We start from the raw sequence: 15,588 nt of genomic DNA on the forward strand, positions 1-15,588 counted from the left end.
TTTTGCCTCCAATACTTGTAGTGCTTTGTTCTACACTTAAATATTTTATTTAATCTACCTCGAACTTAAACTGGATTTAGTAATTAGTTAAAAACTAAACTATAAACTAAGTTAATTAAATACATAACCTTTAATTAAAACAAGGTTGCTGTTGCTATATTTTCGCTGTGACTTTGTGAACTGAGTGTCAGATTGACTAGTAGTTCACCACAGTAATACAACAATTACGGATCAGGTCTTTGAGTGTCGAGAATAATTGAAACAAGTCTCATCTATTCCAATAAAACACTTTAATAGCAAATAGTAAAATACAGACAAACAAACCACACAAGCCTCACACCTTGTGTACTATATTATCCGTTTAAACTGAGGTGATCAGTCTCCACTCTGGAGTCCCGCTTCAAGTTCCTAACTTGAGATCCCTACTTCTCGAGGTGTTGCTCCTAGGTTTTCTCTGGTTGACTAGCCTTTTCTCTCTACTTTTATATCATTCTTAGACTTAGTCTACATGCCCCAACCTGCCCATGGGGTGACTCGTATCTGAGGCCACAGTCTTCCAGAACATCTTGTGGTAGTCACAAGGCATCTCACGTTTACTTTGACCTGATTATGCACCCTATGATTAGATGAAGGTTGGCGGCCTTTGACTTTCCGTTTGTTTGCTTTTGATATTGTGATTATCTCGTTCGGTTCCGTTGTGACTTGTCCCGTATATGCGACATGTCTTGACCCTATAGTGACTACAGTATTTCCCACAGTTGCCTGCCCAGTGCCAGGGTTAAGGATATCTCCTCACGGCTGGAGAAGAATTTGGAATGGGAAGGGGAGGATCCAGTTGTGGTGGTTCGTGTTAGGAACCAATGACATAAGTAGAATTAGAATTGAGGTTTTGCTGAGGGAGTTTGAGAAGCTAGAGTCCAAATTAAAATGCAGACCTCAAAGATAATAATCCCAAAATTGTTACCTGAGCCACGTGCAAATTGGCTTGGGGACAAGCAGATCATAGAGTAAAATGCATGGCTCTAGGAGTGGTGTGGGCGGAAGCAGTTTTGATTCATGGGGCATTGGCACCAGTACTGGTGAAAGAGGGAGCTGTTCCGTTGATACGGGCTCCAAGTAAACCGGGTTGGACCAGTGTCCTGGCGAATCGAATAACTAGAGCTGGAGATAGGGCTTTGAACTAAAAAGGGGGAAGGAAGGGTCAGGTGAGGGGAAATTTAGAAATCTAAAAAGAAAAGCCAAGGCAAAGAAGCAGTGTAACAATTTGGGTAAAGATAAACACAATGTGGCAGGAAAGGACAGAGTTTCAGCGAATAAGGTGAAAGCAGGGAATAATGGTTGAAAAGTTAAAATTAAAGGCTCTTTATCTGAATGCACAAAGCATTTGTAACAAGATACATGAATTAGTGGCACAAATAGAGCTAAATGTCTTTGATCTAATAGCCACTAGAGATGTGGTTGCAAGGTGACCAAGGTTGGAAAAAAAAACAGTAAAAGGGAATATTATTTGAATGGGGAGAAATTACAACATGCTGCGGTGCAGAGGGACCTGAATCCCAAAAAGTTAGCTTGCAGGTGCAGCAGGTAATCAGGAAGACGAATGGAATGTTGGCCTTCATTGCGAGAGGGATAGAGTACAAAAGCAGGGAGGTCCTGCTACAACTGTACAGGGTATTGGTGAGGCCGCACCTGGACTACTGCGTGCAGTTTTGGTCACCTTACTTAAGGAAGGATATACTAGCTTTGGAGGGGGTACAGAGACGATTCACTAGGCTAATTCCGGAGATGAGGGGGTTACCTTATGATGATAGATTGAGTAGACTGGGTCTTTACTCGTTGGAGTTCAGAAGGATGAGGGGTGATCTTATAGAAACATTTAAAATAATGAAAGGGATAAACAAGATAGAGGCAGAGAGGTTGTTTCCACTGGTCGGGGAGACGAGAACTAGGGGGCACAGCCTCAAAATACGGGGGAGCCAATTTAAAACCGAGTTGAGAAGGAATTTCTTCTCCCAGAGAGTTGTGCATCTGTGGAATTCTCTGCCCAAGGAAGCAGTTGAGGCTAGCTCATTGAATGTATTCAAGTCACAGATAGATTTTTAACCAATAAGGGAATTAAGGGTTATGGGGAGCGGGCAGGTAAGTGGAGCTGAGTCCACGGCCAGATCAGCCATGATCTTGTTGAATGGCGGAGCAGGCTCGAGGGGCTAGATGGCCTGCTCCTGTTCCTAATTCTTATGAACTAAATATTCTCGGGTTCTTGACATTTACAAAAGACAGGCAGCATGGAAAAGGAGGGGGGTAGTCCTCATAATAAAGGACGACATAAAAACAGTAGTGAGAAAGGATTTTGGCTTGGGAGATTAGGAAGTAGAATCAGTATGCATAGAGATAAGAAATAACAAGGGGCAGAAAACACTGATGGAAGTAGTTTATAGGCCCCCAAACAGTAGCTGTATCTTTGGACAGAGTATTAATCAACAAATAACAGGAGTTTTGGAACAATAAGTAATGGAACCAACCAGGGAACTGGTATTTTGTAATGAGACAGGCTTAATTAGTAATCTCCTATAAAAGGATCCTCTGGGAAGACAGATGATAATATGATAGAATTTCACAATCTGTTGATCCGAACCGAGAATCTCAAACTTAAATAAAGCCAATTATATAGGCATGAGGGCGAGTTAGCGAAGGTAGATTGGGAAATTTCATTGGACGGGTTGCACATCAAACAAGGCTGGGAGGTTAACTCGTGCTGTGGGGGAGGGTTTAAACTAATTTGATTGTGGGAGGGGTACCGGGATGAAGCATTTTTGAGAAGATGCAAGGTGCACAGAGGACTGGGAGAGACAAACAGCATTAGAATAGAGCAGTTCAGAAATAGGAGTGATCAGACAGGGGAGAAATGTGAGGCAAATTAAGATGAGATTGGAGTGCATGTGTGTAAATGCACGGAGTGTGGTAAATAAGGTTTGGTGAAACATAGAAACATAGAAAATAGGTGCAGGAGTAGGCCATTCGAGCCTGCACCGCCATTCAATGAGTTCATGGCTGAACATGCAACTTCAGTACCCCATTCCTGCTTTCTCGCCATACCCCTTGATCCCCCTAGTAGTAAGGACTACATCTAACTCCTTTTTGAATATATTTAGTGAATTGGCCTCAACAACTTTCTGTGGTAGAGAATTCCACAGGTTCACCACTCTCTGGGTGAAGAAGTTTCTCCTCATCTCGGTCCTAAATGGCTTACCCCTTATCCTTAGACTGTGACCCCTGGTTCTGGGCTTCCCCAACATTGGGAACATTCTTCCTGCATCTAACCTGTCTAAACCTGTCAGAATTTTAAACGTTTCTATGAGATCCCCTCTCATTCTTCTGAACTTCAGTGAATACAAGCCCAGTTGATCCAGTCTTTCTTGATATGTCAGTCCCGCCATCCCGGGAATCAGTCTGGTGAACCTTCGCTGCACTCCCTCAATAGCAAGAATGTCCTTCCTCAAGTTAGGAGACCAAAACTGTACACAATACTCCAGGTGTGGCCTCACCAGGGCCCTGTACAACTGTAGTAACACCTCCCTGCCCCTGTACTCAAATCCCCTCGCTATGAAGGCCAACATGCCATTTGCTTTCTTAACCGCCAACCTTCAATGACTGATGTACCATGACACCCAGGTCTCGTTGCACCTCCCCTTTTCCTAATCTGTCACCATTCAGAAAATAGTCTGTCTCTCTGTTTTTACCACCAAAGTGGATAACCTCACATTTATCCACATTATACTTCATCTGCCATGCATTTTCCCACTCACCTAACCTATCCAAGTCACTCTGCAGCCTCATAGCATCCTCCTCGCAGCTCTCACTGCCACCCAACTTAGCGTCATCTGCAAATTTGGAGATACTACATTTAATCCCCTCGTCTAAATCATTAATGTACAGTGTAAACAGCTGGGGCCCCAGCACAGAACCTTGCGGTACCCCACTAGTCACTGCCTGCCATTCTGAAAAGTACCCATTTACTCCTACTCTTTGCTTCCTGTCTGACAACCAGTTCTCAATCCATGTCAGCACACTACCCCCAATCCCATGTGCTTTAACTTTGCACATTAATCTCTTGTGTGGGACCTTGTCGAAAGCCTTCTGAAAGTCCAAATATACCACATCAACTGGTTCTCCCTTGTCCACTCTACTGGAAACATCCTCAAAAAATTCCAGAAGATTTGTCAAGCATGATTTCCCTTTCACAAATCCATGCTGACTTGGACCTATCATGTCACCTCTTTCCAAATGCGCTGCTATGACATTCTTAATAATTGATTCCATCATTTTACCCACTACTGATGTCAGGCTGACCGGTCTATAATTCCCTGTTTTCTCTCTCCCTCCTTTTTAAAAAGTGGGGTTACATTGGCTACCCTCCACTCGATAGGAACTGATCCAGAGTCAATGGAATGTTGGAAAATGACTGTCAATGCATCCGCTATTTCCAAGGCCACCTCCTTAAGTACTCTGGGATGCAGTCCATCAGGCTCTGGGGATTTATCGGCCTTCAATCCCATCAATTTCCCCAACACAATTTCCTGACTAATAAGCATTTCCCTCAGTTCCTCCTTCTTACTAGACCCTCTGACCCCTTTTATATCCGGAAGGATGTTTGTGTCCTCCATGGTGAATACCGAATCAAAGTACTTGTTCTTTGCATCTGTCTTCACCAAAGAAGAGGATGCTGACAGTGTAGCAGTAAAGAGTGGAAATTGTTGAGGCTCTTTTCACAATCTTCCAATCCTCCTCAGATATGGAAGTGGTGCCAGAAAATTAAAGGATTGCAGATGTTGTACCCTGTTCAAAAAAGGGGAAAGGGATAAACCGTGCAATTTACGGCCAGTCAGCTTAATGCTGGTTATGCGGAAACTTTGAGACTTTGGACCAGAATTTGCGGTCGGAGGTGTACCTACGGAGTATGCCTCTAACCTGATTATATATATATTTAAAAATCTGCACCTTCCTTCAGGCTCCTGATCTTCAGAGACTTCAGGTCCTGGGCTGCAGACGTGCATCTGCATAAAGACCCATGGATCCCTGGGATGCAGGCGGTTCAAAAGCCAGGTCGTCCAATCATTAAGCAGGATTCCTCAAATGCTTAAAGGGATTCCATTTACAAATGGAATCCCTATAAGTATATGAGGAATCCCCAAATAATTAAATAATTTATTCAACTGGAATGAAAATAAATGTTCCCATTTTCACATTTAAATAAAAGTTCCTTCAATGAAGCATTTACAATAAAAATATAATTTTTTGTAAAATAATTAGGAAGGCAAATGGAATGTTGGCCTTTATTGCAAGGGGGATGGAGTATTAAAGTAGGGAAGTCCTGCTACAACTGTACAGTGCATTGGTAAGACCTGGAGTACTGCATGCAGTTTTGGTGGTCTCATTTAAGGAAGGATATACTTGCATTGGAGGCAGTTCAGAGAAGGTTCATGAGGTTGATTCCTGAGATAAAGAGGTTGTCATATGAAGAAAGGTTGGGCCTATATTCATTGGAGTTTAGAAGACTTGGAGGTGATCTTATTGAAACGTATAAGATTCTGAGGGGGCTTGACAGTTAGATGCAGAGAGGATGCTTCCCCTGTTGGAGGAATCTAGAACTAGGGGACATAGTTTCAGAATAAGGGCTCGCCCATTTAAAACAGAAATGAGGAAGAATTTCTTCTCTGAGGATCGTGAATCTTTGGAATTCTTTACCTCATAGAGCTGTGGAGGCTGGGTCATTGAATGTATTTAAGGTGGAGATAGACAGATTTTTGAAAGATAAGGGAGTCAAGGGTTATGGGGAACGGGCAGGGAAGTGGAGTTGGGGCCAGGATCAGATCAATCATGATCTTATTGAGTGGTGGAATAGGCTCGAGGGGCCAAATGGCCTACTCCTCCTATTTCTTATGTTCTTATGTAAAAATTTTAATCCAGGCCAAGATTTATATGAACTAATTTTAAATGTTTGTGCATGATTTTTTATTTTTGAATTAAGATTTATATTCACCCTTACGCTGGTGAAAGCAGGTCCTATGCCTGCTTTTACCAGGTGCACGGGTTTCGCGGACAATTGCTGGGCATAGAGCCCAACTCTGCGGCAATGAAAGTGATTTTTAAGACGCTGCAGTAGATTTGTCACGGTGAACCTTGACAGATCGCAAGTTCTGGGTTTTCACACATGCGCAATGTGTGCGGAAACCCGGAACTTGCGGGCCCTTTTACAGGGCTTACGATGGAGTCATCGGCACTGCAAAATCCGAGCCAATGATTCGGACAGAATGAATTGCCATTTGGATAAATATGGGTGAATAAATGAAAGCCATATTTTGTGAAAGGCAAATTATGTTTGATTAACTTGATTAGTGTTTTGATGAAGTAACGGAGAGTCGATGACGGCAATGTGATTGATGCATATATGGACTTTCAAGAGATGTTTGATAAAGTACCACACAAACTTGTTAGCAAAATTGAAGCCCATTGAATTAAAGGGGAAATGGCTACATGGATACGAAGTTGACTGGGGAACAGGAGCAGAGAATAGTGGAGAATGGTTGTTTTTCAAACTGGAGAAGTGTGCAGTTGTGTCCATCAAGGGTCGGTGTTGGGACCACTGCTCTTTTTGATATATATTAATAACCTGGACTTGGATTTATAGGGCAAAATTTCAGAGTTTGCCGTTGACATGACCCCTGAAAATGTAGTAAACAGTGGCGAGGATATTAACAGACTTTAGGAGGACATAGACAGATTGGTTAAATGGGGAGGCGCATGGCAGATGAAATTTAACGCAGGGAAGTGATTAATTTTGGAAGGAAAAATTAGGGGAGGGTGGGTGGAAATGATGTACCGAGTAGTTATGATCTGGAATGCAGCGTTTGAAAGGGTTGTGGAAGCAGATTCAATAATAACTTTCAAAAGGGAATTGGATAAATACTTAAAGGAGAAGAATTTACAGGGCTGTGGGACTAATTGGATAGCTCTTTTAAAGAGCCGGCACAGACACAATGGACCGAATGGCCTCATTTTGTGCTGTATCATTCTATAATTCTATGAGTTCAAATTGCACCATGGCTGTTTGAGAATTTGAACTCAGTTAAAATAAAAACTGGAAATTTAAGAAAAGCTGTTATCAGTAAAAGTGACGGTTAAGCTGTTGGATTGTTGTAAAAACCCATCTGGTGCAATAATGTCATTTAAGGGTGGAAACCTGCCCTTCTTACCAAGTCTGGCCTATATTTGACTCCAGTCCCACACCAATGGAGTTGACTCTTTACTGCCCTCAAGTGGCCACTCTGTTGTATCAAATAAATCGTGGCAACTAGAGATGGACATAAATGACAGCCTTGCCAGTGATGCCCGATGCCAAGAATTTTTTAAAAACAGCACAACTCTCGGAACAAATTTGGACTTTGTTGATCTGTGCGACTTATCCTCTCACTTTGTAAATCATTGGGGAAGTTAAAGAAAAATGTTTCTTGATATTTGCAGGTCTAGTGATTGTGATCAAATCGAATATGGAGAAAAACTACATTCTCATTAGAAATTATCACTGTGAAGCACAAATATATTTTTATTACTGATGTGGACTTCTGTATTGAACAATAATTTAGCTTTTATTTTTTTCAGACACAAGTGGGTGAATTTGTAGGAGATAATGACAAACTTAATAAAGAGGTCATGTATGCCTATGTGGACCAATTGGACTTCGCATCAAAGGATTTTGTCTCAGCTCTTCGTATGTTTCTGGAGGGTTTCCGTCTCCCAGGAGAAGCTCAGAAAATTGATCGATTAATGGAAAAATTTGCGGCCAGATATCTGGAGTGTAACCAAGGGTAAGTTGCAACTTTTAAGTATTAACAATGTTGTCATGTTGAGCAAGGATGCTCTTGGGTTTTAACCAAAAGGTTACAATTTCATGTTGCCTCTAAGATGCGCGGGTGCGGATGGATCTGTAAGCACCCACACACTTAAATTCACAAGCCATGCAGTGAACTGGAGTGGGAGGAGGGGCCCAAAACTGATAGAGCGGGAACATGTCATAGTCCTGAGAGATTGTCCGGCAATCTCTCACAGCTGATCCGAATTGGAACGGTGTTTGGCAAGAGCCCTGGAACCCGGCGAGCGTTATCTCAGACAGCTGTTGACAAATCGCAGCCATAGGACCCACAATTCTGTGCGTCCCAGCAAACGTTCGATCCACCCCACTGATTTCCCCGCTGAGTGTGTGCATTCCCCCCCTCCCCCGGGCCGCAGTGCATTCTTAAAGGAGTCGGTCTCGGTGGAAACGGCAGAAGAAACCGGGAAGTGGCGGGTATGATTGAGGGGAGGGGGGCGTTGCACCATCGATTTAACGGTGCCCTCATTGTACGTCCGGCAGCTCTATTTTGTGACCTGAGACGCGCACTCGGTGTTGCTGAAGGCTGCGCTCACCCCCGCTGTTTCTGCAGTGACAGGCAGTCTCTGGTCGCACTTTGGAACACGCGGAGCCAATCGGAGAAAGTTGGGGACCTCAATGATTGAGGTGTATAAAATTATGAGGGGCCTAGATAGAGTGGATAGGAAGGACCTATTTTCCTTAGCAGATGGATCGATAACCAGGGGGCATAGATTTAAAGTAGTTGGTAGAAGGATTAGAGGGGAGATGAGGAAAAATATTTTCACCCAGAGGGTAGTGGGGGTCTGGTACTCACTGCCTGAATGGGTGGTAGAGGCAGAAACCTGCATCACATTTAAAAAGTACTTGGATGTGCACTTTGTGGCCCCAAGTTTCGACATGATTTGCTCCTGATTTTTAGGAGCAACTGGTGTAGAACGGAGTATCTTAGAAATCGGAATTCTCGCCATTTAGTTTGCTCCAGTTCTAGTCAGTTAGAACAGTTTCACTTTGGAACAGAATTTTTTTTCTCAAAAGGGGCGTGTCCGGCCACTTACGCCTGTTTTCAAAGCTTCGTCAGTGAAAACTTACTCCAAACTAACTTAGAATGGAGTAAGTGAAGATTTTTGTACGCTCGAAAAAACCTTATCTACACTTTAGAAAATCAGGCGTAGGTTACAAATTAGGCGTAGGGAATGGTAGGGGGGGGAAGGGAAGTCATTAAATTCTACAATCAATCCTTAGTTATACTTATACAAATATTATACAAATAAATCCAACCTGAATAAAAATTTATAAGCAAAGAAAAGATTAAATAAACCATGTTCCTACCTGTGTGAAATAGCATCAGCCTTCGAGCTGCTGTGCTTCAGGCAGGCCTTTCATGTTGGAGACAGGCAGGGGTGTGGTGTCAGTGTCTCGACGGCAGCGGCAGCAAGCTTCGAGCTGAGCTGCGGTGCTTGAGGCAGGCCTTCATTCTCTTCGTGGTTGGCCGCGAAGAAGCAACACCGGACGGACCTGAGGCCATTCGGCCATGCGATATCAGCGGCGTCAGTGGCTGGCCGGCAGCCGAAGAATCAGCAGCGGACCGACGTGAGGCCATTCGGCCATGAGATAGCAGCGGCGTCAGTGGCTGGCCGGCAGCCGAAGAATCAACACAGGACACACGCAGCTCATTAAGGTTCTTGAGGCCATTCGGCAACGCTTTTGGGGCGGCGTCAGTGGCTGGCCGGCAGCCAAAGAATCAGCAGCGGACGGACATGAGGCCATTCGGCCATAGAATATCAGCGGCGTAAGTGGCTGGCCGGCAGCCGAAGAATCAACACCTGACACACGCAGCTCTTTAGGGGCGGCGTCAGTGGCTCGAAGGCAGCCGAAGCTACAGCAGCAGCCTTCGAGCTGTGAGGGGGACTGAGGCCATTTGGACAGGGAGAGGCAGCCACATCGACAGTTTTATATTTAAATTTGCAGAATGGTTGCTGCATTGTCAACACCACGTATTATGCAATGGTTTGCCATCAATTCAATGCATAGGAGAGAATTGATTTGAGCTCGCCGCACCAGGAACATCGTAGCCCGTAGGTTGATGAGCAGGAGACCTTACCCACGTCGACAATATCGAACCAGGTGCTCGTACCTGGACATGAGCGAGGCTGATTGTGTGAAAAGGCTGCGTTTTCGCAGAGAAGTTGTCACTGAGATCTGTGATATGGTGAGAGCAGATTTGCAGCCCAGAAGCAGAAGGACAACTGCCTTGTCTGTTGAAGGGAAGGTAACAGCTGCACTTTCTTTCTATGCCTCGGGATCGTTTCAGGCTACAACTGGAGATGTGTGTGCCATCTCTCGACGTGCAATACATGCCTGCGTTTACCAGGTCACGGCTGCACTTTATGCGCGAAGGAATGACTTCAGCAATTTCCCAATGACCGCACAAGCGATCCACGAGAGGGCTGTGGGCTTCTTCAGGATTGCCGGCTTCCCAAAGGTACAGGGCTGCATTGATTGTACCCACATAGCCTTGCGAGCACCTGTGGAGGAATCTGAGCAGTAGCGAAATAGGAAAGGTTTCCACTCCATCAATGTGCAGCTCGTGTGTGACGACAAGCAGCGCATCATGTCAGTCGATGCGAGATACCCTGGCAGCACCCACGATGCGTTCATCCTACGCGACAGCGTTCTATCTGACATGTTTGAGCAGCAGCCAGAAGGTCAGAGCTGGCTACTGGGAGACAAAGGGTATGGCCTGACCACCTGGCTCATGACGCCCATACGCGTGACACGGACAGAAGCTGACCGTCAATACAACATGGCGCACATTGCGATGCGCAGCATCATTGAGAGGACCATTGGCAAATTGAAACAGCGATTCCGATGCCTGGACCATTCCGGAGGACAGTTGCTATACTCTCCTCAGATTGTCGGTCACTTCACTGTTGTGTGCTGCATGCTTCATAACTTAGCCATCATGAGGCAGCAGGAGCTGGTAGTGGAACCCGAAGACCGACGTGAGGGTCCAGTGCATGATGATAGTATTACGGAAGACCAGGATGTGGATGATAACGACAATCAGGAAAGCATGCAAGTGCCTGATGCCGAAGCACGAGGTTGGAGGAGGGCCGTCCATCGTGCCCCTTTAACGATTGCTCGAGACTTGCGCCAGCAGCTCATCCGTGAACGCTTCAGCTACTGATGCCCGAGGGCTCTGCGAATACTTTTGCATATGGACATGTTTATTCTTTGCAGTTGTTCCTACGTTGTGTTGTGTTAATGGAACATGAAACAGTTATAATGAAAAAATATTTTATTGAAAAGTTAACATCACTCTAATAAAATATTTGTTGTATCAAACTATACTTTTTAAGATGACTCTTGAAGATCACTCATAAACTTGTAAAGTTACAAAAGTTACAACACTTTCAATGTGAAAAATGTTACACTCTAAGATCACTTACACTTCAAGATCACTTTTTAGATGCAAAATTAAATAATTTACAGAATGTGAGAGCATTTACACTATAAGATCACTTGAAAACCATAAGATCCCTTATAAGTTGTAAAGTTACAAGACTTACAAAACAATTTCAATTTGAAAAACGCTACGACAGCTACATCAAGAACAAGAACAAAAGCAGCAAAGAAAGGCTGCAACCATGTCTCATCCACATCTCAGTGAACGTTCACTTCCTCATGAGGGTGTCATTTGATTGGCTGGGCTGTGTGCCCTTATTGCAGCAGCTACCTCAACCAGGCCCACCCTGACGGCCTGTGCCGACACTTGCATGCCCTCCCTGATGGCCTGTGCCGTAATTTGCATGCCCTCCCTGACAGCCTGTGCCGTCGATTGCACTCCCTCGGACATTCCCTCCCTAAGTTCCTGTGTCATTACTGCTATTTCTCCCATCAGGACTGTTAACTCTTCACCTACTGCACTGACTCCACCGATGAGTGATCGGGTAAGCTCATTGGTCTCCACACCCAATGCCACAACCTGAGTCGCATCTGTTGCACGCTGCATCTCAGGAGAGCATGTCTCCAATCTCCTCCTCCTCTGCCTGGGTCTGCCTTATGGCACCACTATACTGGGAGGTGCAGGCACGGACAGTGGGACGCTCGGTATTGCAAGCGGCACCACAACACAGGGAGGCACAGGCTGGGACTGTGGGACGCTCGGTGTTGCAGACAGCTGAACTGGAGGGAGAGGCTCGGGCTGGAATGGTGGGATGCTCTGTGTTGCAGACGGCAGTACTAGAGAGAAATGCTCGGGCTGGAACGATAGGACGCTCGGTGTTCCAGACGACAGCACTCGAATGCGAGCCGTGAGCTGGGATGTTGGAAGAATGGGTGTAAACTGCTCCATGATATCAGCAGCAACACTGGGACCCGAACTGTCGGAATCAAAACCATAGTAGGTGAAAGCAGAACCTATGCGAGAGGGAGGTGCAGGCTGGGACGGTAGTGCATTGACTGTAGAATGCTGCATTATACCAGCAGCACCACTGGGACCCGCAACATCGGAAGCGAAACCATGGAAGGTGGAATCAAGACCTATGCTAGGGGTTGAAACTCTGATGCCCCTTGATGGGGACTCATAAACATTAAATTGGAAGCTCTCCCCTGCAGACGTTTCACTCATCACTGCCATCATCCAGTCTGGATTGTCTGCAGCTGGTTGTACTGATTCTTGTTCTGTACCCTCAGGATCCTCAGGGTTGGCAGCAGCAGCATCATCATCATGTTCTGCAAAATACATCAGAACAGTCAAATGCTTAACAGCAAGGGAGGGGGCCGGATAGGTGGCATGAGTACTCTCACACACAGCAGGTTAGGCAGCAGGTTGATTTAAAGGGCCCACGATGCATTTTCAGGACTTACCCTCTTCCACGCGTGTGGGCCCAGCTTGTGCTGTACCAATTGCTTTTCTCCATGTACGACTCATCATAGCAGCTACCCTTTGTTCCAAGGGTGTCAATGGATGCAGATTGGGCACGCCTCCTCCTGTCCGAGTTGCCTCCTTTTTGTTGTGGGCCAATTTCTTCTGCAAAGAGTAAAATATAACTTTTTACAGAGTGTGTCAGTCTGCAAGGTGAGACATACAGATAGCCAGGTTACAATTACGATTAAATTAAAAATGGGAAATATTACTTACACTAACTACTTGACCAAGGTCGTGCCATTTCTTTTTACACTGGCTTCCAGATCTCCTGGTATGCACCACTGCGCAGTAATCTTCTGCAACTTGGTTCCAGCGTGCGTTCTTTTCTTTTGGTGGCACTTTTATGTGACCTCTGTTGCTGGTATCTAGCTCCTGCCATCTCTGCTCAATTACGTTGACTAATATCTCCACTTCCTCATGCAAGAAATTCTTTGCTCTTGGTGGACGTTGATCCATTGCAAAGTTGAATTGGCACTCTTATTTCTCCAAACACACAGTCCTTAATTTGCATGCACCAATGCAGTACCGGTTCTGCAAGTTTAGCAGTGAAAAGCTGAACTCACTGATTTCAGCAGGTGATTTATTCAGCAGTGCTGCTAAAAGCACTCCCTCACACACAGAAATATCAAAAAAATTAAATTACAAGCCTTTGCAGGGCTCCAAGAAACAAATCTTCACTTTTTCTACAGTCCTTTTAAAAATGGCTGAGTGCCAATGTTTGTGTGAGGCTACGCACGCTCCAACGCGCACGCGCAGGGTTGCCGGCACCACGAAGGCTAATTTAAATTGTACCCGCTCCCTGCTACTTAGAAAATCGGCACGAGTGTTAGGCTCCACCCCCTGCTGCGAAGAGCGCGCTGCGCCAAGCAGACATCGAGCCCAGCTCGGAGGTGCGCCGTTTTCGCCGCGGGACGAAACTTGGGGCCAAAGAGCCATGACCTACAGGGCTACGGACCTAGCGCTGGAAGGTGGGATTTGGCTGGGTAGCTCTTTTTTGACCGGCAAGGACACAATGGGCCGAATGGCCGCCTTCTGTGCTGTAATTTTTCTATGATTCTATGAATGTGTGTGACAGGCAGTAAAGTAAATACAGTTATGTTTGGAATATATTTACTTTTAGGTTAACTTTAAAAAAAAAAATTATCCCGATCTCTAGGTGAGTGTCTTGGTGAACTTCTACAGGCAAAACTTTTTTATTTATGTTTGAATTCATACGGTGTAATGTAGATAAAGATGAGATGTGGAGATGTAACCCAAGAAGACAGTCCAGAACTGGAAATGTTGATCTGAATGAATGTCTAATTAAAGCTGGACAATACCAAGGCAGCAGGTGGGGAGGGCAAGGGAAGCCCTTTTAATCTTAAATTAGGCCGCAGTTCTAAAACGCTTTTGCTCCCATAGAAAGTGGTTTTGGATGCACTTCAATGAAAAAGTGGAGGGTATAACCCAAGAGATAATTGAGGGTACTGAAGGTGTGAGGCAGAGTCTCATCCGGGTTTATGTTTGCACTGAGTGCACGTTAACGCCAGCTTTAGTTTCTCACCATCTCCCAACAAATGTTGGAAACAAAGCTGTTGCTAATGTCTGGTGTAAAAATAAGAAAACTCAGCATAACAAGTCATTTGGTTCAAAAAGTGTTTATCTTTCCACAAATAATATCCAGTCTATTTGTTTTTGGGATGAGATGTTAAATCTGCTCCTGCGGTTCAGATGGATTAATAAGGGACAGCTAGCTCAGATTTGTTAAAAGCAAATCATGTCTGACTAACCTGAATAAGGTAGCATGGGGTGTGTGAGACTTTGCCCAGAATGTATATTTAAACGATGTAACTATTTTTTGCGCATGCTTCTGTCAAGCTCCGCCCCCCCCCATACCACATCTGTCAAGCTCCACCTCTCCTCTCCCCCTCCCCTCCCCCCCCCCACCCGAGCCCAAATCATTCACTCCACATGGTGCTAAGAAGCAGGATCTGAGGCCCGAGACTGCCGACCTGATCTCGGCGGGCAGCCAAGAGGACCCACGAACGGCGGCGGAGGGGGAGAGAGATTGGGGGAGATGGGGAGACAGAGAGGGAGGGAGAGAAAGAGAGAGAGGCTGGGGGATGGGGGGGGGGGAATGAGAGAGAGACTGGGAGAGAGCGAGAGGGTGGGTGCGAGAGAGCGAGAGACACTGGGGAGGGGAGAGAGAGAGGGGGTGGGTGGCGGTGAGAGACAAGGTGGAGGGGGGTGGAATTGGAGGGGAGAAGGGGAACTCGGGGAAGATGGATCACGTTCTTCCAACTCCTTGCAAGGGACATCATTGGAGTGGATGAAATCCTGAAGTCATGACACTGTCACTATTCATACCCAATAAACCTGTCAACAATCCATACACAATGCCCCATTTATGGTGGGGTGGGGTGGGGGGGTAGGTAAGGTCATGCACTTGCGTGGTGTAAGGAGGGACTTTGGGGGAGGGGTGCACTTTGGGGTGTAAGGCACTTTGGCTGGGGAAGGCATGCACTTGGACTGGGGTAATGCACTTTTGCTGGCCCTTGCTGTCTTCTTGGGAGCTCTGTCCTCTGTCGCTTCAGGAAGTCAAAGTGGACCGAGTTGCAATTTGCAAAGTCACTGAGACCTTGGGATGGGCGGTTCCAGTTACACACTCCTGTGAAACTTCAGGGTGTGGCTTATCCTCCAAGGGGACCAATCATAGACAAAGGGTGGACCATTTTGGCAGTACAAATAAGCACGACCATATTGATATTCC

General features: G+C 45.6%; 1 protein-coding gene across 3 annotated transcripts in view; it reads left to right on the forward strand.

The window, feature by feature from the left end:
- The window catches only part of arfgef1 (ADP-ribosylation factor guanine nucleotide-exchange factor 1 (brefeldin A-inhibited)), a 375,012-nt gene that overhangs the window by 189,753 nt on the left and 169,671 nt on the right, over window positions 1-15,588 (forward strand). For all 3 annotated transcript variants that reach the window (XM_070891344.1, XM_070891351.1, XM_070891358.1), the window contains one exon: window positions 7,660-7,865. In XM_070891344.1, coding sequence (XP_070747445.1) covers window positions 7,660-7,865 — 206 coding nt within the window. The remainder of the gene's footprint in view (window positions 1-7,659; window positions 7,866-15,588) is intronic.

Source organism: Pristiophorus japonicus, chromosome 1, assembly GCF_044704955.1.
Source record: "Pristiophorus japonicus isolate sPriJap1 chromosome 1, sPriJap1.hap1, whole genome shotgun sequence".
Lineage (NCBI taxonomy): Eukaryota > Metazoa > Chordata > Chondrichthyes > Pristiophoridae > Pristiophorus > Pristiophorus japonicus.